Raw genomic sequence first — 26,301 nt, forward strand, 5'->3', positions numbered from 1 at the left:
ACCTACTTTCTAGGGTTGTTATGAGGATCAAATGAGATAATATTTGTAAAGCACTTAGTGTAGCTCCCAGCACACAGTAGGTACTTAATAAATATGTGTTCTCTTCCCTCTTTCTTTTAATTCTTTTAAAACTTTTTAAAGAGATTACATTCTAATGGTGGAAAAATACATATACATGTATATACAGTATAAATGTGAAGTAAATAAATATAAAATAATGAAATAAAATATAGCTTGGGAGGGAGGGCACTAGCAGCTGGGAAGATCAGGAAAGGCTTCCTGCAGGAAATGATGTTTGAGCTGGGTCTAAAAGGACAACAGGGACTATGAATTTAAGTTAACAAGGTAGTACATTTCAGGCATGTGAGACAGTATTCAGGCATGGAGGTAGAAAGGAGATGGAATGTCTTGGGTGAGGAGTAGATGGGTCAGTTTGGTTGGATTATCCATCACAGGAAGGAAAGTAAGGTCCAATTAGACTAGAAAGGCAAAGTTGAAACATGGTTGTGAAAGGCTTTAAAGCTGTACAGAGGACTAGATATTTTATCCAAGAAGCACTAGAAGTGATTGAGTAGAGGAGTCATATGGTCAGATCTGTACTTAAGAAAAATCATTTTGGTAACATGAATTGGAGTGGGGAGATCTTCAACAATGAGGAGGTTATTGCAATGATCTTAGAGATAGGTGATGAAGGACTGCACTAAGATGGTAGCTGTGTGAGTGAAAAGAATGAGTCAGATTCAATAGATGTTATAGAGGAAGAAATTGCAAGATTTGGTAACTGATTGGCTGTGTGAGATGAGGGAGAGTGAAGAGTCCATGATAATGCCAATGCCAGGAACTTGAGAGGCTGAAAGGGTGGTGGTACCCTTGATAGTACTAGAGAAGTTAAGAAGAGTTCAATTTTGGGGAGTCCAACTTTGAACATGGTGAGCTTTTTATTTCTCTTTGACATCTAGTTTGAAAAGCTCAATAGACAATTGATAATATGTGACAGAAGCTCAGGGTCATAGTGCCTAATTGAAGAATGTTGGCCAAGTTCTAGGGGAAATTGATTTATTTTTAATTCTTTATATTTTCCTTTAATCATAATTCTAAGAAACCCCTAAAAAATTTTTTCAGGTTTTTTTTTGGTGATAAATCAAAATTTATAAATCAAACCATTTTCCTAAACAAAAATTTAAACTTTTTCTTCTTCATCAAGAAGGTAAATTAGATAGATGATGATGACGCCACATAGTCACTCCCTTAATTCCTGGAGAAAACTTTTTTTTAATAAAAGGCATTCTGAGTGATTTTGAGATTTACAAAAGAGCAGTCTTAAAACTGAAAGCTTTTTACAAAACATTGCCTATTCATTCCAAGTCCTTTTTCTCCCCTTTGAGGAGAATTATGTTGTTTTGAGTAAACTTCCATCTGCCAACAAAAACAAGGTAGAAAAAAAAGACATGACTGAGAAATTATTTGGGATGAAGACAAACATTTTCATTTACCTTTTAAACCCCCACCAAGCTTGTTTTGTGTATGGAGCCTGAACAGAACAGAGTAAGGTATTTTATAAGATATTTGAATTTGAATTGGCTCTCCCATGTTTCTGTTAAAGCAAAAGTGTGCTTATAGGGCACAGAAATAAATGAACCATTTTGGGAGGGGATTTGGTATTCATTCTAAATATTAGGAACAGTAGGATATAATAATTAAGTATATTCCCCTCCCCCTCCTCCAGACAAACCATAAAATTGTAGCTCCTACCCTAATAAGAAGGTCTGTCTGGGATAGCAAGTATGTATCATATATATTTTCTGCCCATAGCTTTACATGCCCTTGGGAAATGCCTCAACTGCCTTACCCTTGTTACCACTTTGATAGTTACTCTTTATATCATACACACATGCACATTCTCTATAGAGTCTTAGAATTAGTTAGGAATCTCTTTTAAAATTTGGCTCTGTTCTCCGAAAAACAGAGACACTTAGGAATGTGCTTTTTGAAGCTAAGTTGTAAATGAGTGTATGTAGAAATTGAACTTGCTATGTATATGTATTTTGACTACAGATAAGCTATAACCTCATGAGGTGGAGTCAAACCAAAATATGCAAAATGCTATAGTAGCCTGGAACAAAATTAAGCTAGTTGAATTTAAAATAAAGTGGTTAGTTATTTGAGTTCTAAACCAGAATGTATTATTCATTCATATATATTCTGATGTTAGCTATTCAGCTAAAATGATATCCACACAAACGTTTTGGGAAACTAGAGAAACAGTCAATTCAATTTAACAAATATTTATTAAACTCTTATTATGGGCAAAGCAGTGGATATGTAAAAATAAAATTGTCCCTTCCTTCAAGAAGCTTATGTTCTACTAAGAGTAGAGGTGAGTATGGATTCAATTGTCTTTATATTATAATTGTGTTATATGCATAATTATTTTGCTTAAAATATAATTATAAATTATTATTTGCATTATTTTCTGTGTTATATTCATACTATATTTATTTATATTATGGATAATATAATTCTTCTGTAGAGCAGTAGAAAGAGTAACTGGATCCAAGTCTCAGCTCTAAAATTTGCCAGCTTTGTGTCTTTGGACAGGGTATTTTTCACTATTTTGATCCTGTTTCCTTCTCTGTAAAATGAGGTTGGACACACAACCCCTAAGATCCTTTTCCCTTTTGTAAATCTGTGACTCACTTTTTGACGAATCATCCTCACAACCACCCTAAGAGGCTGGTAGGTGAGTCAGGCAACAAACCCATTTGGCAGATAAGGAGCTCAAGAACTGCTAGAAGGAAAACAAATTGCAGTCAGTCTTGGGTCCTTGCCTCTTTGGGGCTGTACACACAGGGCCTGCTAGAGGGAAGCAGATAAACTTGTGCAATGGAGAGATGATTCTGTGCCCAAGAAAAGGGGCTGCTATGTACACAGTTTGGGGCTAGGCTTGGGGTGAGCATGCACAGTTGTGTTTGCTTTGAGGATTGAGCGCTATCCAGTAGATTTAGAATCGCAGGATAAAAGTTCAAATCCTGACTGTCACTTACCCTCCCCCAACTTCTTCTGTAAACTGTATTGGACTCAATGACCCTAAAATAAGTGAGGTGGCTGTGGAGAGGAGGAGGGGGAGGGATAAGAAGAAACTTCTCCAGTTCCTTGGAGGAACAAGGAGAGCATTTCGAGGCCAGGCATCAAGCCAGGTCGGGTAGAGTCCTGGTGGCCGGACATGGGAGGTGGCCTCGTTGTTTTCCCACATACACACATACACAAAAGGGCCGGGAAGTCTCTAAAGGAAGTGAAGAGCGTCACTGCTCCAAGCGCACCGGGGCCTCCCCCCACCCCAGCTGACCTCCCACCCACCCCCACCCCCCCAGCCAGCTGCATCCAGGGTGCAAGGGTAAACCAGCTCTCTGCAGCCCAACTGGAGCAGCCCAACAGCCCCAGTCCAACGCGTCCAGGTCTAGCTCATCCCTGCCGTGGCCAATGAAACTGATCCCGCTTCTAGGTGAGTTACAGTCCTTGACCCTGGGAGGGAGCAGGGACACTCCAGCATTTTGTTTGGTCGTGGATTTGGAGAGATCAGCGGGCACGGCGTTCGGAGTCTGGGGTCAGAGGACCCAGGTTCAGATCGGATCCCGCCACTTGATCCCCGTTTGATCTAAGATAAGTGATTTCCCCTACCTGGACCTCAATATTCTCAGCTATAAAGCGCAGTGAGTGGACCAAGTGGCCCCTTTAGCACTAAATCTCTGGTTCTTAATCCCTTTTGCATTATGACCTCCTTCGGCAGCGTGGCAAGGCTACAAACCTCTTCTCCAAATAGTGTTTTTAAATGAATTTTAAAAACTAGGATTACAAAAGAAACCAAATACTTTGAAATATAGTTATTAAAAACTTTTTTTTTAGTTCACAGATCTTCAATTAAGATCCTGTGCACTAAATCCATGGCCTGGTTCTCTTCTGGGCCTCTCAACTCAGAAGTTTAGTCCTCTGGCCTCTATATCTGAGAAACTACATCTTTCTTCTCTCCCTTGGCAAAGAAAACCCCAGAGGAACAAGAAATTGCTAAATCCCAAGCCCCTGCACTAAGTGGGCTCCTTGGAAGGACCTTAATTTCAAGCCATGGAAACTACAAGTATTGGGGTTCGTTTGAACACCCCTTTAAATGATGCTCTGTATAAAGAAAATAAATCCTTTGATGGACAGCAAATGGATTTTGAGTGAGATAGTCACATCTAGCCCCTGTGTAGGGCTTGGATTTAGCTTGGGAATCTCTTGCTACCAGATAAGGATAATTTATCTCCTGACTTTTCTTGGAACAATAACTTATATAACTCATACCTATTCAGCCCCAAGTGGGTTTCTTGTGAGTTGGTTTCTTGAAACAACAATTTAAAAAAACTTGGGGGGAAAGGGGAGGTGTGCCTTCCCAGGGAGTTCCCTTATCTCTTCTTAACAGTCCACTAAAGATTGTCCAACTTTATTTTCATTCACTTAGAGATAAAGTTTTGCTCTGTCCTGTGTTTCATTGTTTTTAAGTTACTTCAGATTGTGCTGCTTTCCATTTCCTGAAGATTGGTCTTTGCTCTGTGAGTAGTAAAGGCTGAAAAACTTAAAACTTGTGTTACAGAAAATAAGTCATTTGGGGGAAAAGTCTCCATCGTTGATTGGATTGCAGAAATTATTGTCTCCCTTTTAAAAAAATGCATGCATTTTAAAATGTCTAATGCTCTTTTCATATGTGGAGCACAGTCTATTGACCCCATATCATATGCCATGACTTTTTGAATTAAGAAAAAAATAGACTATTTCAAGTTTTAAAAGTATCCAGGCATATTGTGCATTGGCTGCTAAGCAGAGAAATTTCTACAAAAGTACATTTAAAATCATCTTAATTTCACTTTGAAAGGACCCAAAGTGGGGATGTGATCACTTTAACCTGTCTGGGCCTCAGTTTCCTCATTTGTAAAATGAGGGGGTTAAACTAGGTGGGTCTCTAAGGTTCCTTCTAACTCTTATCTACAGTGGATCATAGAATGTAAGCTCTGTGAGGTAAGGGTACAACAATTTTGTCTTTATATTCCCAATCCCAACCTCAGAACCAGGATATCAATCAATCATTTAGGAAGCATTTATTAAGCACCTCCTCCATGTCAAGCATTGTTTTAGGGGCTGAGAATACAAAAACAAAAAATGAAATAGTCCTTTACTGTCCAAGGAATTATATTTGTGGGGAGAGACAGATAGACGAGAGAGAGACAGAGAGAGAGAGAGACAGAGAACAGAGAGACAGGTAGATAGATAGAGATAGAGAGATAATGGAGATAGATGATAGATCAATAGATCAATAGATGGATGGATGGATAGATAATGGAGACAGATAATAGAGAGAGAGAATGGAGATAGATGATAGATAATGATGATAGATTCTAGATAGATAGATAGAGCTTAATAAATGTTAGATGATAGACTAATTGAAGGCTCTATATCCCAACTGAAGAAGCAAAAAAATGTTAATATTCTTACCAAAAAACAACTGCAATCTGTTGTTTACAGTAGCACTTATGGGAGCATAGGTCATAGATTTAGAAATGAATGAGACCTGAGAGGCCAACCTTCTCATTTTACATTTTAGAAAACTGAGACTCAGAAAGGTGAATGGATTTGCCCAATGACGTATAGATAATAAGTAGCACAACTGGGATTCAAACCCTTGTCCTCTAAACCTCCTGGTTTTTCAATAGATGTTATATGGTTTGAGTTGTGCGTTCCCCAATTGAATTACAAAAGAAAAACAAAAGCAAAATATATATTTAAGTGTCTCCTTTCATTTAGTGTGCTTGTCCACTGTGGTGGACGGAGCTTTTGCACAAAACTGTGCCACTCCATGTGACCCACACGCAAAATGTGAGATTCGGAATGGAATCGAAGGCTGCTATTGTTTACCCGGATTCACAGGAAATGGCATAACAATATGTAAAGGTAAGTATTCTCTCATAGCTTTTAGAATTGTTTTGGACAAGAGAAAGCTTGACTACAGTTATAGTTGCTATTTCATTGCATTACCAATTATATGTAATATGTTTTTTAAAAAATGATTATCATAGAGAAGACTTGGTGAATATTGAATCTGAAATGGGCCAAGCCTATAAACCTCTCCCTTTGGGGGGCAGCGGGGACAGTTAAAGGAGAGAAAGGTGTTCTCTGTATCTTTGGTTTATCCCGGTGGGAAATGCCCTGTGTAGGGCCTCCCTCCTATTGAAGATCTGAAGCTCACCTGTTATTAATTAGCTTAGAGAGTTGCCTCAAGAGCCGAGAATTTAAGTGATTTTCTTACTCCTGATTGCTCAGCTGATATGTATCAGAGACAGGGCCAGAACACAGGTCTTTTGGATACCATTGCATTCTGTCCATTACATTCCCCCTACAGATCTCATAAAGGTAGTTGACCCCATGGAATGAGACCTTCTTAACTGTGATTGATAGGAGAGCCACACAAAAAACACAGCTGTGAAACCTTTCCATGTGATGTTGATGTGCTCATGTGTTCCTTGACCACAATTTTACCTCCCTCATAATATATTGAGGTTGATTGTTGAGTCTCGAGTTCCTTTCTTCCTAGAAAGTTTTCCTTCCTCACCTCTACATCTTGGCTTCCTTCAAGATTCATCTTAAAGGCCAGACTAGAGGCCCCTCCCAGTCCCCTCAGTTGCTAGTGCCTTTCCCTCTAAGATTACCTTTCATTTACTCTGTATGTATTGAGTAAACCTATTTATGTACATGCTGTCTCCTCCATTAAAATAATAGCTTCTTGAGGACAGGGATTTTTTTTTGTTTTTTCTTTGTATCCAGAGCTTAACACAGTTCTTGGCCCATAGTAAGCATGTAATAAATGCTTGATTGATTCTTCAGGCAGCCAGTTGAGAAGAACTTCTAGATCACAAGTGAAAGCACAGAGGCATGTTGGTTTTTTTTTGTGAGGCTAGCCAAGTGCGACTCTTGCCACCAGTTTTGCATGGAAATGCAGTATCACATATGTCTTGACAGGCAGTGGGTACAGTGGTACAACTACTGAATTTAGTCTTAGGATTCAAGACGAAGTGCTGGAATGGACCAGCTATCTAGTCCCACCCCCTCATTTTGCAAATGAGGAAACTGAGGCCCAGAGGGGTTGATTCAAGTCTTCTAACTCCATGGCTGATGCTATTTCCACTGAACCACACTGACAGAGGACCTTGATTTAAATTTTGCCCCCAGTTTTTACTACCTTGGCAAAGTCATTGAATCTTTTTTGATGTTGGGATCCTCATCTCTAAGATGAAGCTGACAGATTAAAGAAAACCGTTGCTAGAACTTTGGGTCAAATTCAGCAGAAGGAATGGTAATGACATAAAAAAATGAGAGGGAACACAGTTGAGTGGGGCCAGAGGTGGCAAAAAGAACAAGAGTTCAGTGGTAATTACAATGGGAAGAGGTAGGAGTAGTGGTCCTTGTAGCACAAGCAGACCAGAGGAGAAGGGGTGAGAACTTTGTCCCTATTGTCCCAGTAACCTAGAGACAAAGCCTGCATCATCTCACTTTAGTTATAGTTCCAGGATTAGAAGAGACCCCTTTTGGCTCTAAGTCTTGTAACTCTATGGAAAATGGAAATTGTTGAGACAGGGCCTACCTGTGTAGTGAGCTCATAAGCTGGTAGACAGGACATGAATGGCACAGTGGATGGATGCAAATGGTGGCCAAGATGAAAAGCCATACACAGGAAGAAGACATTGAAACAAAGCTAATACCAGCAGTGCCACCCACTCTACTCAGATAAATTTGGGGAGTTTGTATCACTCTGTCAATTCTTGTTGTGAATTTGACTGGGTGCTTTATCTTCTATTATTCTTTAAAGAGGTTAGGATGTTAAACTATATATTGACTGTATTTAAGCAAAAAAATAAGCTCATTCCATGGGCTGTTGAATGAAGACAGAGTCTTGGCATTTATATTTGCAAAGTGAATCCTGCTTGTTTTTTTTTTAAACTGGAGAGATTTTATATGTTTCCTTCAATAGAATAAAAGCTCTTTGAGGGCAGGCACTATTTCACTTTAATCATCATACCTTCAATGCTTAGCACAGTATCTTACATATAATAAGGGCTTAATACATGTTTGTTGACTAACTAAAATGGTCAAAGAATTGGGTTTTCAAGAGCATTTCAGAGGATGGTTGTTTTTTGCTAGCAGAAAGAGCATTTCAGCCATCAGGTATGCCAAGGGAATGGACTCCAAAGCAGCCGTAAGTAGCTGAAGAAAGAGCAGAATAAATTTGATGGGGAAGCATGGGAAGCAAATGAAATAAATAACCCAAATTATTCTGGTAATGATTCCAATATCTTACGCTTCTCTTGGTGCTTCCTAATGGCCTCCCATTGTCTTGGGAGGAAGAAGGGGCAGGATCTCAGCCTACACTGCCTGTTCAGCAGAGATGCCAATGAGTGGAATTTTCAAAGAGAAATTTAGGCTTGATGCCAGGGAGAAAAACAAAACAATAACAAACAAAAAAGCTACGTAGAGAGGCAATGGGTTGACCTGCCTTGAAGGTCTAAAAGCAGAGGTTAGATGTTCACTTGTCGGTTGTTATTGTGGGCATCCCTTTCTTTGTATGGGTTAGGCTGAGTGGCTTCTGGGGTTTCTTCTAACTCTAATTATGTGATTCTTATGATTCCTTTGAAGAGGTCAACAGACCAACCTTCAACAAAGCAAAAAAAAACTTTCCAAGTCACATAAATTATGTTTAAAATATAATTAAATGGTGAGTTCAGATGAGAACGGCACAATATTATACCCCTAAATGTATTTAAGACAACACTGAGGTTTTTCTAATTAAGCCAGTGTACTGAGCACTGTTAATATTGCATGTGTTTGCTTATAGCATAAACAAGTTGTATTGTGTGATTCAATTTGATAGGCTCTTAAAAAAGATTAAATATACAGCATAGTCAGGCTAAGCCTCATCATAATTAGTTTAATGCTTAAAATATGTAGAGCAAAGCTACAATGGCTTAATAGTACATTAGATCAGGCGTTTGCCTGCTCTGTACATGAAGCAGGAATTTGTAATATGCTGTTCTACAGACTCCACAAAATTCTTTTCAATAAATAATCTTGGATTTTTATGGGGGAGTTAATTGAATGGCATCATCACATTTTGATAGTTCAGTGACCTTCAGAATAGCCCCATCAATCACCTTTGCGTATGTTTTCTCTCTGGCCATTATTGCTAGGACCACGGTTCTTAGTAAGCAGCTTCCCAACTTTGTTCTATAGGTCGGTGGCAACTGTCATAATTACCGTTATTAACATCCATAATTTTTCTCCATTTGGACCTTTGACAACCAGCTTTTAATGATGTTTTTAATAGTTTCTTTTTAATACCTAAACCATTACCCAGCATATGTATTCTTCTTTCTTTTATTTCTTTTATTTCCTCTCTCCGTGTTGATAACCAACTAAACAGCAGTAAATGTTTTCTATGGAGAAAAAAAATTAGTTCAAGGTCCTTTAGCCTGCATGTTTTTCATGCTGTAAAACATTTTTAATATAAAAATATGCCGGTTGTCAGTGATTTTTCTTTCAAGTTCACGTTTATGCATGTTTTAAAAAAAATCCTTGTCTTCTCCAAAGGAACTTGCATATTCATTCATTTGTACAGTATTTTTACTGTCTGCTGCTTTAAACTTCCATACTAAGAATGTATGAATCTTTCTATTTAAAAAGGAGCATTCATATTTTTAAATATTATTTCAATCTTCTGTATTTTTAATTTTTTCATAAACAAATATTTATTTTTCCAATTCCCACCCTTAGTTCTATTTACCCACATTTTAAAAATGAGGAAATTGAGTCTCTGGGAGGTTAAACAATTTGGCCATGGCCACACCTCTAGTAAAATGGCATGTCTCCCACCACTGGAGGAGGGTTCAAATTCAGATCTTCCTGACTCCATTTGTAGTATTCTGTTCACTGCCTCTTACAAAATACCTTCCTCTCCCCTAAAGTTTGGCTGCCAAATTCTGCATTAAAAAAGCAGAGCATTAAAATAATCTAAACCTACATGGTCCAGAAATCACATTAGAGAAGGGCCTCTGAACCTTTCTCTCTCTCTCTCTCTCTCTCTCTCTCTCTCTCTCTCTCTCTCTCTCTCTCTCTCTCTCTCTCTCTCTCTTTCTCTCTCTCTCTTTCTCTCCCTCTCCCCCTCTCTCTCTGTCTCTCTTTCTCACACACACACACACACACACACACACACATACATGTGCACACTTGTATATTATGTGTGTATGTATACATGCATATGTATATATGTACACATTTATATATATATATATGTACATACATGTATAATTTTCCTATACCTCTTCTCAGGATAATGTTTTAATACAAGTCATAATTGAATTATGCTAAATTTCGGTTAGAGGTTAGTGATAATAAAAATGTATTTTCCCATCTAAGTTTCCAGAGCCCCCAAAATCTGCCATGGAGCCCAAGTTAAGAACCCTGTTATTAGAGCACTAAAATCTGTTTAAAACTGCCTATTTCAGAAGTCACAATTCAGAATTTTCACACCTTGACACTAATGATACATTATGAAAGTGTCAAACAGACACACATCCTCATACACACCCATGAACACCTTGTGTTCATCTTCCCTTTGTGTTTTGTGCTAAAGTAATTGTTGTGTACAAAGTATAGGGAAAGAAATCATATAGTCTAAGCCAAAGGTGAAGCCATGATAAGAACAATATTTTTGGAAGATGTCCTGGAGGATTTGTTTCAGTTTGCATGGGAAATGAAAGGATGAGCTTTGCCTTCTCCAATCTTCCTTCAGCTCTATCTCTTTGAGCTATAGAGATTAAAACTGGGCCCTAAATGTGGGGCTTCATGTCCATTTTAATCTTCTGTTGCTTGGTAATCATATAGCTGGCAGGAGAGCAAAGGGGCAACATGAATGCTTCACCAACACATCATAATGGTCTGTGTTTCTGGGTATCTTGTGTGGGCTTCTTGCCTCATCAACGTTTGAAGATTTCAACCTGTGTTTTGTAAAAAACCAATGGCATTTGCTTTGAACTGGGAATGTCAGATCCCAGGTTTTGTAGGGAATCAACACACTCTATAACCAACTCTTATTTCAGAAACTGATGATCTAATTTAGGGATTGCTTGGTTTTCTTCTGGTTCTCCTTTTCTCTCTCCTTCTCCCTTCAAATGTTTGATTTTGGAGAAATGTTACTGCTCCATAGCTTTTCTGCCAGAGTGGGGGGTAGGAAGAGGTAAAGTAGGAGAAACTCATCATTCACTTCTTTAAAAGTATATTTTCACTGATGTCTTTCATCTTTATGTCACCTACATTTACAGATATTTCCTTCTTCTCACTCCCTGCTAAAAAAGCAATCTCTTGTAATAGAGAATAGGGACTAATATAATAACAATAAAGATTGGGGGAAAACAATACAGCAAAACTAACCAATATATCAAAAAAGTTTGAAACCAGATGCAGTGTTCCATAATCTACCATCTCTCCAAATACATAGGAAAAGGTGCCTTCTGATATCTGTTATTTGGGGACAAGATTGGTTGTTATAGTGGTACAGTATTCAGTTCCACAAATCATCCAATTTTAATATGCAGTTTCCATATTATCTCCTTCATCAATTCTTCCCTGATCACTTCCACCCCCACCCCCAATGGGTGATAGGTTTTCTCCCTCCAGAATCACACAAGAGTTTTATTGCAACTCTCTTATTCACTTACCTTTGGATTTTTTCATATTATAGTCATTTATTTGTCTTCTCTCCCTACTAGATTATAGCCTTCCTGAGGTTAGAGACTAAATCTTTTCTAAAAAAAGTCATTATTGAAACTTTTTATTTGCTACAACATCTACTAGAGAGCTCTTCATTTAGTCGATATATAAATATTTTATTGGTGCTGATTTATTACTTATAGGCATCTTGGAATATAAGGTTTGGTGTCAGAAGGTTGATCAAACCTTTGGCAAAAAAATGAAGTTTTTAGTCATTTTGTATATTTCATTTAATTTCTGCACACATAGACAATAGCTGTGTCTGGTCTTATTCTAAATTATGTGTAAGTGTAGAAATGATAATAGTAATCACTAAGAGTTGTATGATCCCTTAAGGTTTGTAAAGTACTTTCCAAATTTTAAAAATAAAAATTAGAAATTAAATGAGAACTGACTGGCATCTTGGCATTTGCAGCTCAGAAGACCAAGCATTCTCTTCTCAACTCATAACAATCCTTAGGCTAATTAATAAAATATTACTATCCTTCACTTTAGGGATGAGGAAACTTTGAGAGGTTTAATTGCATGTCTGTAGTTACACAATTAGTATGTGTCTGAAGTATGATTTGAACCCAGGATAATTTAGCTCATTTCAAAAAGTGTTTCTTGGGTGCTTATTAACTTCAAAAGAAATAGGCCACTCATAGAGCAAGATAAAAACACATTAATCTGATTAAGTCCCTTCCCTTGAGCATCTTCCAGTTTCAGGAGGGACAAAATCAGATGTGTACAAAAATAACCATGATGCAACAGAAATGTGAAGTCAAATGAGTATTAAAAAGTGCTAACAGAGGACATAAGTTAATATGAGTAGCCCTGTTGCATGGCTGGCTATACTGTACCTTGATCAGACCACATCTGGAGTACTAGGTCAATTTTGGATGCCAGTTTTAGTGTATGCACAGAAGACGACCACCTCTTTTGATGGGAAGAGGATTAGAAAATTTATCATGGAAAGGTCAGTTGAAAAAACTGTGAACCCTTAGCCTGAAGAAGAGCAACCTTATAGAGTGCATGATAATAGTGAAAGAGAATTAAACCTCATCTATTTGGTTCCAAAGCACAGAACTAGAAGCGATACATGGAGATTACAGAGAGGCACATTTAGGCTTGATGGAAAGCAAGACATATTAACCATTAAAGCAATAAAAAGGGGGGATGGGTTACTTTGGGATCCTAGATTAAATCACAGATTTAGTGTTAGAAGGGACTGTAGGAACCATCTGATCCACCCTCTTCCCCTTCATTTGTGCAGATGAGGAAACTGAGCCCAGAGGAATTAAGTGAGTTACTCAAGGTTACACAATTAATGTCTAACATAGGATTTGAAACCAGGAGATTTGCCAGCAGAGGCTAAATGTCCTTTTGTCAATTTGCTAAACTGATCCAGGCTTCTGGGTCAATATTTGGAACATTTGAAAACTTTTTTGTCCCCCCAATGGACTAAGAAAGAAATCAGCATTGGTTCCCATTTCACAGTAGGGGTAGTAACTCCTAGCTTTAGGAGATCATGGGTCTAAAGGTAGCAAATTGGGAAGTGAAATTTTTTTGACAGCCAGGATAGTGACAATTAAGATCTAAGGACTCTTTTTTCATCTTTAAATTATGCACCTGTCAGGACAACCACTGCTGACTTCGGGAGGGTTATTTGTCCCCAACTCTAAATTCCTCTGATTCTCTAAAAGGGTTTTATTCACATGGCCTTATTTTCATTGACACCGACATTTTCTTCTACTCTTCTCCCTTCCTCTCCCTGGGGAGGAGTAGAAAAAAAACACACAAAGGAAAATGATACATGTGCCTTTCAATATTATTATTCCAAATCCTCAGGGACTGTTGCCTGTTCTTAAAATATTTGAAACTGAACGGAAAGCTACATTTGTCTGTAACTTTTCTTTTGTAAATGAACTCACATGTAAATTTACCAAATAAATATTACATTTAAGTTTAAAAAAAAAGAAAGAAATCAACATTCATTAATTATGCTAAGCACTGGGGATACAAAGAAAGGCAAAGAATAGTCCCTTCTCTTGAGGAGTTCGCAGTCTAATGGAGGAGGCAACATACAAACAACTATTTACAAATATCTACATACCTATCTATATCTATATGTATTTGTGTATGTGTGTTTATACATATATATATATATATATACACATAAACACATACACACATATTTGTTGTTTAGTCCTCTCAGTCACATTCACCTCTTTGTGACCCCATTTGGGTTTTTTTTGGCAAATACACTGCAGGGGTTTGCCATTTCCTTCTCCAGCTCATTTTGCAGATGAGGAAACTGAGGCAAACAGGGTTAAGGGGCTTACTTAGGGTCACACAACTAGTAAGTGTCTGAAGCCCAGATTTGAACTCAGTAAGATGAGTCTTCCTGACTCGAAGCCCAGCATTCTGTCCATTGTGCCACCTAGCTGCCCAACAATGGGAGCTCCTCTCAGGTAGAATGAACTGCCTCCACAGATATCGGGTTCACACTTAATGGAAGTTTTAAAGAAAGAAAAAAGTAGATGACCAAAATCAGAATTAGAATCTCAGATTTGGAAAGGACCTTAGAAGCCACCTAGGCTAATCTGTTCATGAGCAAGAATCTCCATATAATAGAAAACATAAGCTCTTGAGGGGCAGGATCTCTTTACTGTTTTGTCCTTATAGCCCCCAAAGTCTTACATATAATATATGTGTAGTGCATTCTTGTTGAATTAGATTGGACCTTATCTTAGTATCACAAGACTGCTAAGAGAACTAAGAACTCCATATTATTATCTCTATTAAGTGATTAAATGATGTGGCTTAGAGCCAGTGTCACAGGTAGGGTTGAAACCCAAATCTTCCTGACATCAAGGTCAGTACTCTATCTAACATGCCCTACTGGATGTTCACCTCTTGGTTTCTGATGTGATGTCTAAACTCAGGGCTCCCTTTCCAGTTCTACATACAGGATCATAGATTAGGAGTTGGATAGAACCTCAATGGCCATTGAGCCCAACTCTTTTTTTTTCTCTTTACATAGAAAAATAAAATAAGGACCAGAGAGCTTTAAGCAACTTGTTAATGAGGATCACACAGCTCGTAAATGTCTGAGACGGTATTGAAGCCCAGATTTTGTTCACTTCAAGTTCAGGATTCTATCAACTACAAACAGTACCTCTCATCCCCTCATAGAAACTGCTCTATGATGGTGGAACATGGACACATCTCTGCCTGGCTTCCTTGAGTTTTAGTCTCTTTGTTACTCAAGTCATATTCTCATTGGCTTGGCCTTTTTAAATACTATTCCTAACATATGGGATATTTTCATAGGGCTGCATGTTGCTGTCACTCGTTGTTTGAAGTGACTGTGCCTGGATGTACATTATTTGATGGACTGTTAGCTCACCAAATTTTATATTATTTCTTAACCTGTTTTAAGCACAAGTCAGGAAGGAATGAATTTTTTTCTTTATGTTTTTGAAAGGACTATTATTAGCATCTGAGTACAACCAAACATGTGAAGGGTATTGTTGAAAAAAATCCATACCCCCAGTCTCGAGAGGGTTTCCGAAGGTCTAGTTGATTATTCATATAGGGAGACATATTTGTTTAATTAAAAATGTGTTTTAACCCTTGCCAAGTGTTACTAACTTCCTTTCTCTAGGAAAATTCCTTTTCATCCTTTTCAGTGACTCTGAAATTTACCAACAGATTACATGTTTGGAGGATGTAGGAAAATTCACTTAAGAAGCTGTTAATGTATTATCTCAGATAATGTTCCACTTTCTGTCTGCCAGAGATATGATTTTATATCCTGTGTTCCTGTATCAAACATCAAATTGGTCCCATGGCTCAGGAGTAACGAATAGATTTGTCTAATTTGTTAGGCAGAAATATGAAAGAATATTGCACAAAATGGATTTTGTAGTTGTATAAATGTATCACAAATTTAGCAGTAAACTCTGGGAAGGATTTTACAAAATAAAAATGTGATTTGTTTTCAGTAAGGAAGGTATACTTCACTAAATAATAAAACATTGTGGCACAAGGTTATTGGGATAGATTACTGGCTGCAATACCTTCATATCTAGATCCTTGCCATAGAGTGAATTGTAAAGGTCTTGGGATTTAAATCATCATTGTTATGCTTATGTTTGTGAGGTCTGAGAAAGAAACTGGTAGGAAATGTTCTATTCAGAGGACTTAGAATATGAAGAAGAATGCTGCAGAGAAGTGTAATGGAAGATGATATCTTTAGATGCAACTCAGATGGTTTTTGCATTAAAATGTGAATAACTTGAGTGTTATTGGTCAGACTGGCTTCATTACTGATAGGTTCTATTACATGGATTATATTTAATGCAATTGGATGCTGTTTTCTATTTCAACCATGGATTTTCCTCTGTGTGTGTGTGTGCTCTAATATATCATTATATTACATGCAGAAATCTAGCTGGCATATTTTTGCCCAAATTCTTTGTATGTTATTGTTTAAACTTCCCCAAATGCATTGCCTAAAAGACAGAAATGTCAAAAATTGGTCAAATCTTGTATATACAAAGCACTTTAGGAAGGAAATTAACACTTTGGGCCTTTACTTGCCATGGAGAGAGATAATGACCTTCTCTAGCAAGATCAGAATCTAACCAAACATTGTATTCTAAATATAGAGCACAAAGCCTTGTGCCATTTGTGAAAATGCTATCAGGGAGAAAACCTGAGGACTGAGTTTCTGCACTGTATTTTTTAGGGACATAGATTTAATTTAGAGATTATAGTTTGAAAATAAAATTTACAGTATGAGTGTTTTTGGCTGATAAGAAATTGATTTTGTGACCTTGGTGAGCGTTAATTGAAATATCTGGCACTGTGTCTTGACTAGGTTAAAGGAAACCATATATGCCTGGAACCATATTATTCCTTCACCTTGAACTCTGCAATTAATCATAGTTGTAATCACCATGAGGAAGGAAGCCACCATTTTGCTGTAGTACTTGGAAGCTGAATAATCCCTGTTCATTGTCTGATGAGTGGGGTCTTATATAATTAGCATCAAGCTTAGTTGAGTCACTCTAGTCTGAGATGGATTTATTTTCATTTGAAATAACATTAGCATTGAGTGTGCATAATATAATGTTTGACAAAATATTCTAACAAAAATGTTAGATTTACATAGTGAATTAGTAGGATCATTGTGAAATTAGATATGGAGAAAGGGACTTAAGATTTCATGTTTTCTATTTATTGTCTAGTATTTAGGATATATTTTTAAGAATTTTTTAAATACATAAAAAGGAAGGGAGTACTTGAATCAATATACCACATAACACCATAATAATTAGCAGAACATCCATTCAAAGTCCCTCATTTTTTCATAAGAAACTAAGGCCTAGAAAAGTTTGACCTGCATAACCAGATTGATGGTCTGCACTATAATTACTGGTGAACATTGATGTCTCCATTTTCCATGTGTACATACAATCTGAGAGGCAAAATCAAAACCACAGTTAGTGAGTTGCTCTCTGCATTTACTGTATACTACAGAAAACATATTCCTACTTCTCCAGAACGTGTTTATGCTAAAATACAATCTGAATGATGATATTTAAACAAACACTTAAAAGATCTATGTGGACTTGAAAATTTTTTCAGCATAGGGCACTTCCAGTGTGACATCAGTGAAGATACTGATTAGATTCCACCAATAACTTAGTAAATAGCTCCCACGGAAATGCCTGTGGCACAACCAAATTAAATGACTTGTCCAGGGTGATTTAGCTGGAAAGTGTCAATGGTAGGGTTTGAATCCAGATCTTTTGAACCCAAGCCCGAGACTCTATCCATTACAGAGCTCTGTGACTGAATGATATTAGTATTTGAAAAAGTAGCCTGGGGAAGGGATGCATAGTCTTCCAGAATTATTCATTCTGGAATTTGACTCAGACATCTGGTGATGAATTGTGTTTACATTAAACAGAGGCAAAGATGCAACTACTTGTTTCATAAATTTTTATTCTTGTTGCGTTTTTATTCTTGTATGGCCTATTATTATTTCTTTAAAAAAGAGCCATGTGTCCTCCGTGTCATGAAGGTTCCAATGTTAACTTTTCTTGTGCCATATGGAGGATGGCTTCTGAAGATTAATTCTAGGCATATAGTCAGAGAAACCCATTGAGAATACCAAAGAAATTAGAACAGTACTCTGGTGCATATGGAGTGCAGTGCAGACAAGCAGATGCTTGATTATAGCTTTATGTTTGTTCAACTAATGTTATGTTCATTGCAGCAATTTTGTTATACACCAGGATGTGGAGGAGTATGGCCTATCAGATGTACTTTAGATTTCAATTTTTGAAACTGGTTTATTTGTAGAAAAATGTTTCTGAAAGTTTCCATCAGGAAGCAGTTATTTTTCTGCCAATAGGTTATTTTCAAAACTTTAAAAAAGTTAAATCATAGCAACTGTAAATTCTTTTACAGTGATGAAGTGAAGAGTAATTCTGAGTTGAGTTTTGATCCTGTCTCTTTCTTAGTAAATTTAGACAGTGCAATCTGAATAAGTATCTAATCTGGATTAACAAGTGGAAAAGATTAATAATAGTAAGAACGGTTATACAGCGCTCTGAAGTCTTCAAAATGCTTTACAATCATCATCCCATTTGAACCTCACAACAAACCTATAAGGTGTATGCTAAAGGTTTTATTATATTCATTTTACAGATGAAGGAACTGGAGCTCAGAAGATAACTGGCATGCTCATGGTAGCATAGTTAGTAAGAGTCAGATCTGGGATCTGAACTGAGGACTCTCAGTCCAGCATTTCAGTGACCACACCATATAGCCTCATTCTAGTCTAAACGGCAGTATACAGTAATGTCCCATTGGATTTGCTTGTAGGTTTTGCTGTTAGCTTACATTGTTTTTCACTGATTGACTCAAATAATATAGTAGGGGATATACTCGTGCAATTCTTGGGTTACATCAAATTGGGTGAAAATGTCAAAACATTGAAAAATAGGAGGAAAAAATAATTCAAAGAGGGTCTAAAATATTGGGTTACTCTTTTAAGCCAGAGTGTAACTTAGAATTGATAAGTACAAGATAGCACATTTTTGAGAAAAAAAAATAAAACCTTAACTTTTTCAGGTTAGGCATCTTAAGCGAGTAGCCCTTTAGTGAGTTAAAACTGCTCTGATCTTACTTTTTGTAAATACAAATTCTCTCTTTTTGTCATTTTATTAAGAAACAGAATCAGAAAATTTCTTGTGGAAGGAGACCTCAGAATCCATCTAGTTTAACTCTTGTCCTCCGCATCACACCTGACAAGTGGTCATCAGTCAATCAAAATGCATTTGATAAGCTCTTACTATGTTCCTGGCACTGTGCTAAGCACCAGGGATAAAAAGTACTTCAAGAAGCTCACAATTTAATGGGGGTGGCACCAAGTAAATAAATAGGTATAATCATCTAGTCTTTGCTTCTGGAGGAGCCCAGTAGACTTCTGAAATAACAATCAAAGCTTGATAAATTGACTCACAATTATGAAAGTTGTATTTGATTGTAAATTCTGATTAATAAGGCAGGAAGATGATTTGTTCATTTATATCTAGCAAATACCAAGTGAATGCCAAATGCTCATGTTGGGCATCTGCCCAGTTGTACTTATAATCATAACATCACTTACCTCCATTTCAGCATATGTTTGGAACATGTTACTCTTTTCTAATTTATAGATTATGTGGGTTACATTTTAACCAAAATAGCTCATATTAACATAGTTCTTTTTAGAGTATAAACCCTTTTCTTTACAATCATGTTATAAGAAAGTATGACAGGAATTATTATCCCCATTTCATTGGTGGGGGAACTAAGAAGTGGTGAGCTTAAGTGGCTTAGCTGAGATCACACAGCCAGTAAGAGCTCTCCAGGACAAAAATCCAGATCTTTTTGTTTCAAATAATAGTTAATATTTAATTTATGTAAAGCTTTAAGGTTTATAAATCCCTAGTGGCTCTTCTTGGCATCTAGGATCAAATATGAACTTCTTTGTCATTCAAAGCCCTTCTAGTAGACCCTTCCTATCTTTCTATTCTTCTTAAACCTTTACCCCTGCCATGCATTCTTCAATCCAGTAACACTGGCCTCGTGGCCATTCAAGGAACATTCCATCTCTCCATTCCAAGCATCTTCTCTGACTCTCTCCTGCCTGGAATGTTCTTGCTCCTCATCCCTACCTACTGGATGCTGTGGCTTTCTTTAAGTCCCAACTAAAATCCCACCTTCCACAGGAAACCTTTCCCAACTCCCCTTAATTTCAGTGCTTTCCTTCCCTTAATTATTTCCTATTTATCCTATAGACAGCTTGTTTGTAAATATTTGCTTGTCTCCTCCATTAGATTGTGAGATCCTTTAGGGAAGGACTGTCTTTTGCCTTTTTTTGTATGCCCAGAGCTTAGCACAGTGCCTCGCACATAGTAGGTACTTAATAAATGTCTACTGACTGGGGCAGGTAGGTGGCGCAGTGAATAGAGCACCAACCCTCGAGTTAGGAGGGCCTGAGTTCAAATCCAGACTCAGACATTTAACACATTTACTTGCTGTGTGACCTTGGGCAAGTCACTTAACCCCAATTGCCCTGCCTTCCCTCCTTAAAAAATAAAAAAGAATTTAAAAAATGTCTACTGATGAGCTGCAAGATTTCATACATACATATATATATATATGTATATATACATATATATAATATACATATGCCTCATTTGATCCTTACAACAACATTGTGGGGTAACCACTTTTATTAGGGTCATTATATAGAAGATGAAACTGAGGGTGAGAACTTTTAAGTGACTTACCCAGGATCATATAGTCAGTAAGTATCTAAGGCAGGATTTGAACTTAGGTCTTCCTACCTCCAGGTCTAGTGCTCTATCCACCACCTAGCTGCCTAATGTTCACCGCTTTTTGAAGACAAAAGAGAAGGGGACTTTTTTTCTCATTATTGAGTTTTCCCCAAACCTCTCTGTAGGACCAGATAGGATTATTCCATAAACTTGATTCACAAAAGATTGTCCTTTCTTGCTCAAGTGTCTCATCCTTTTCCTGATGCTTGCTTAACTCATTTTTGTTATAAATTCCATTTTATACCTAGCCCTGTAGTCCTTGTAAACCTGCTTCACATGTGTAACTAGATGAGTAATTTTGTCAGCATATGTCTAGAACAAGTGATCTTAACCTGAGGTCCATGAACTTTTACAGACATACATAAATAGATACACATGCACGTATTTATCTTAACCACTGTATTTCAATATAATTGGTTCCCTCTGTAATCCCATGTATTTTATTTTATTTATATAAAAATATTCTGAACAGAGCCCATAGGCTTTACCAGATTTCCTGAACTATGATATAGAAAAGGGTAAGGGGCCCTGGTCTAAAAAAGCGTTCATTTTTAGAGACTTTTTTGAAGTTTTAGATAGATAGGTAGGTAGGTAGGTAGGTAGACAGATAGACAAACAGACAGACAGACAGAGAGATGGATGGATGGATGGATGGATGGACAGATAAGAGAGATAACCAGACAGATGATAGATAGATAGAGGAGACAGATGATAGGTAGTAGAGAGGTGAATAACAGATAGATAGATAGATAGATAGATAGATAGATAGATAGATAGATAGATAGATAGATAGATAGATGGATGGATATATAAGAGAAAAAACAGACAGATAGTTAACAGACAGAACACCAGGTAGATTGATAGATGATAGATAATAGATAGATACGTGGTTAAATATTGAGAGGTAGTGCAATAGATCAATTAATTTGTGATATAATATTCCATATTAAAAAGTAGTGTGGCAAACTGGACAGAGAGCCAACCTCTGAGGTAGGAAGACTTGAGTTCAATATACACATGGGCTCTGTGACCCTGTGCATGACACTTCATGCCTCATTGCTCTCTAGAAAAGTCTCTAACGCTATCAGTTGCAGAAGGGGTGCCAGCCAACATTGCTAGAAAGCTTCCTTACCCTGAAGTTCACTATAACTGAAGTAACAGATCCAGTCCCATAATATTCACATCTAAAATTCAGATTACTGAAATTGTTATAAAGAATGATACAAAATCTATATTTACTGAGATGTTCCTTGCAAAGAAAAGGTTTGATAGAAAGCTCTTATTTTAAATGATCCTTCATTTGTTTTAGGTTTCTTTTTGGGAGAGAGACTGTAATATATTCATTCCTCTCCATTTCTTACAAGTTTTCTTGCTCAGTGTGAAAATTTCAAGGTTCTATAATTTCCTCAGCTTTGGGAATTCCTCCTACCAACACAGATTTCAGCTAAACTAGGACTTAGGTTTGACCTAGGGAGTTGTCCAAGGAACATAGAGAGTAAGTGACTTGCCCACAGTCACACAACTAGTAAGTATTAGAGATAGGATTTGAACTCAGATTCTTCCTGATTCCATGCACAGCACTCTATTCACTGTGCTGTGCTACCCCTACAGAAAACTAAAACTCAATTTGAATATTGTTCTGTGTGATCACCAAATCTCCCAATACTTGTAAATATTCTCACTTCTCCTTGTTTGACCTCACTCTCCACTCAATTATAAGTGTATAATAATGACATCATTGAAGGACCATAAATTTATGATCATCTAGCTTTCATGACAAATTGGGGGTTTATGGATGTTTTTCCTTTGACATTGTTCCCTTTATAATTTGAGGATTAGTCGTAAGGCTAATGTGTATGGCATGTGTGGTGGTGGTCCTGATGGTAGAGGATTACCCCACCCAATAAATTACTGGCAAGAAATATCTTTAAAAGAGTTTCTGAACTTGAACTTCTTGGAATCACTGCTGCATGTTTGTTGCTTAATATAATGAATATATGCTAAGAAAACTCCAAATAGGGTCCCAGAGTTGGCCAGAACTGAAAAGGCCTGCATAATAACAATATTGAATACAAATCAAGATTCCAGTAAGAGATTTCCCATAATCTTGGAACCTTAGACAATCAAATGTATGGAATGAACTCTATAAAGTTAAATTTAGGAAAATACTTAAACAGCAAAAATTAGAACCCCCTACTGCTAAAATTTTTCTCTCTCTGTTAAGACTTTTCACATGTCTGCCATGAAACCAGCCCACTCATTCAGTTTCATATCAGATTTCTTAAAATATACTTTTAAAGAAAGAGCAAACTTATTGAAACAATTGAATCAAATAAAGTAATTTGGCAAGAAAAAAAGGTAGATTTTCAAACTCATAAATGCCAGATTGTAGTGGGGCAACTGAGATCCTTCACTATGTTGAATATGGTTGGATACGGCAAAAGAAAAGGAACAATTTTCAGTGAGAGCTATCTTATCTTAATGTGTGCCCATCAGTATGAAAATAGTATAGAATAATCTTAAAATGTCAGAAATTGTGGCTGCATTTACTTCATCTATACATCAGTATTATGGCATGGCATATGGTAAATGATGTGGTTCATAAAATTAAATTAGGGGGACAAAAGAGAACTGGTTATAGAAAGTGATAAGTATAAATTCAGAAACAGGAGAGACCATGGAATGTCCTCTAATTTATCTCCGAAGAACACTGGGTTTCACCTTTCTAAAAACTGAATATATCTTAAGATCAAAGATCTAGAGATGGCTTGAAAAGGATTTTGATTTTAAGAAATCTGGAAATGTTCTTTAATTTCATGTAAACATTTATGAAAAACTTCTCTAACCAAAGCAGAGTGCTATGCACTTAACATGCAAAGATAAAAACCAACAGCCCCATTCACCTTTAAAGAGCTTTCAATGTCAAATGCATATGATATCTGGGCAGCTAGGTAGATAGAGCTGCAGGCCTGGAATCAGGAACACTCATCTTCCTGAGTTCAAATTGTGCCTCAGACTCTTACAAGTTGTGTGACCCTGGGCAAGTGACTCAGTTTCCTCATCTATAAAATGAGATGGAGAAGGAAATGGCAAACCGCTCCAATATCTTTGCCAAGAAAGCCCCAAGAGGAGTCATGAGGAGTTGAACACAACCGTAATGATACAACAACAACAACAAAAGGGGATAAAAGGGAAAAAATAGAGCCAGGCAAAGTATTATAAGAAAATTTGAGGTGAAAAATTAACTTTCGGTTGGGATAGGGATGAGAGGGTCAGGGAAGGTCAAGGAGGAAGCACCCAAGCTGAGCCTTGAAAGAAGATAAATGTTGTACTCAGTTGTGAAGGTGGAGCATCCCAAGCAAGGGTGGCACCTTTTCCATCTTTGATCTTTTTCAAGTTCTTCTTTAAGGTGTTGCCGAAGTAGAAATGGAGACACTTGTAGATATCCTTCACAAAGCCCAAGAATCAGGTTATACTTCCTTGTTTTAAAGTAAATGAGGAAGAAGCTAAGGAAACATTTGATAAGGTTTTATTAAGAGCTGACTATGTGCTAAGTATTGTGCTAATGAGGAAACTCTGAGAGAGGCAACAGGGTACCTTACCTCTTGAAAAGCCATTGCAACATTTTCTCTCTTTAAATTTTTGCAATTTGGCAAGAAAATATGAGATAAAGTCTTACTGTTTATTTTCAATCTTAAGGCATTTTGTTAGGATAGTTGAATTTTTTTTAAAAACAAAAAAATAAGTTACTCATTCATCTAGCAACACTGGCCTCCTTGGCTGTTCCATAAACAAGACACTCCATCTCTCTGTTCCAGGCATTTTCTCTGACTGTCCTCCATGCCTGGAATTCTCTCCGTCCTTTGCTCCAGCTACTGGCTTCCTTTAAGCCCCAACTAAAACCTCAACATCTATAGGAAACTTTCCCAAACCCCTTTTTAATAGGGCCTTCTCTCTTATTAGTTATTTCCTATATATCCTTTATTTTAGCTTGCTTTGCACATATTTTTTTGCATGTTGTCTTCTCCATTAGATTATAAGCTTGTTGAGGGCTGGGGCTGTCTTTTGCCTCTTTTTGTATCGCCAGTGCTTAACACAGTGCCTAGCACATAGTAGACAAAATAAATTTTTATTGATTGATTGACAGTTGTTATTTTTATTAAATTGAATACCTCATATTCGTATCAGAATTGCTGTGGTTTTCATATCTCTGAAATATGATGTTCTTTTCTGGAGGACACATTTTAGAAAAAGCATTAAGCTGAAGGACATTGAAAAAAGAGTGTTTAGATTAGTAAGGCGCCTCAGGCTTATGCCATATGAGGATTGCTTGAAGAAATTAAAGCTGCATAACCTAGAGAAGAAAAAATTTGCTGGTGGGGACAATGATGGGTATATTCAAGAACATTAAGGAATATCATCCAGAAGAGTTGGTAAAGGACGCTACAGATGTTGATTTCCTAATGTCCATCCCTATGTTCATGGGTTGACTTTTGAACATGTCAAGATAGTGTTTCAACCACTGGATAGGCAGAAGTAGATGAGGAAACTGGGTTTTCTGGGATGATGGGATTGGGGGAGGGCCCTAGAATGGAGAGAATGAGTAATATACAAGTACTAAGTAGCAGCCACTGTAGAATACTGACCTCATGGCACTGCCATGTTTTTCTTACAGGTGTGTCAGAGCTGCCAACGCTGATCTAGAATGTTGTATTAAACAGTGTACATTTTTAAAACTGGGGATATATATCATAAATACCACAATTTTTATCAGATATATTGGACACTTTTAGATATTGAGGTGGGCAGCTTATCTAACCCTACAATAAAATGCAGGCTTCTTGAGGGCAGGAATTATATACTTTTGTCATTGTACAGCCCAGGTTCTAGCATTGTGTCTGGCACGTAGTAGGAGATTAACACATACTTACTAAATGAAATTTAAATGAATTGCAGCTTCCTATAGCCATATGCTATGGTAAAGTGAGAGTAGGACGGCTGAAATCATTCCATCTGGGATGGAAATTTTACTATTAAAACAGACACCGAAAGCCCCATCCAGATTTCTTTAAATGATCAATCAGTGTTTGGGTTCTAGAACATTTATTGAGTTTAATGTGTCTTCAAAGTATCTCTTGCTTTAGGACTTCTCCCTTTGCCCTCACATTTTTGACCTGTTAGCTGATCTTCTTTCTAAATATGTTCCCTTTCTATTTCTGATACCAGACTGGTGCTTTAACTTAAAATTATTGACAATCATTTCAAATAGGACTGCAGCTGCTTTTAGCTAGTGATAAGTCAACAATTCACAAAATGTTTGAATTTGAATTGCAAACATAACATTTGGATTTCAATTTGATTGTAATAGTTACAATGCCTGACTCTATACCATAAGTTCTGAAAGTTGGAGTTACAGAAGGAAAACAGGAAAAAAATCAGGTTTCATAATGAAATATTTTAATGAAGTAATATTGTAAATGTCAGGCAGTACCGGGTCAATTAAGTTATCTGAAAACTTACAATCAGACTCAAAGTTATTGAAACATTCCCTACATGCTTTAGAGATGTAGTT

General features: G+C 37.0%; 1 protein-coding gene across 1 annotated transcript in view; it reads left to right on the plus strand.

Annotated features, from left to right (window-relative positions):
* The first annotated feature begins 3,379 nt into the window (after positions 1-3,379).
* ADGRL4 (adhesion G protein-coupled receptor L4) overlaps positions 3,380-26,301 on the plus strand; it is a 141,047-nt gene continuing 118,125 nt past the window's right edge. Inside the window, exons 1-2 of the mRNA XM_036757737.1 lie at positions 3,380-3,502; positions 5,833-5,979. Coding sequence (XP_036613632.1) covers positions 3,481-3,502; positions 5,833-5,979 — 169 coding nt within the window. The 5' untranslated portion in view covers positions 3,380-3,480. The remainder of the gene's footprint in view (positions 3,503-5,832; positions 5,980-26,301) is intronic.

This window comes from Trichosurus vulpecula, chromosome 4 (genome assembly GCF_011100635.1).
Source record: "Trichosurus vulpecula isolate mTriVul1 chromosome 4, mTriVul1.pri, whole genome shotgun sequence".
Classification (NCBI taxonomy): Eukaryota; Metazoa; Chordata; class Mammalia; order Diprotodontia; family Phalangeridae; genus Trichosurus; species Trichosurus vulpecula.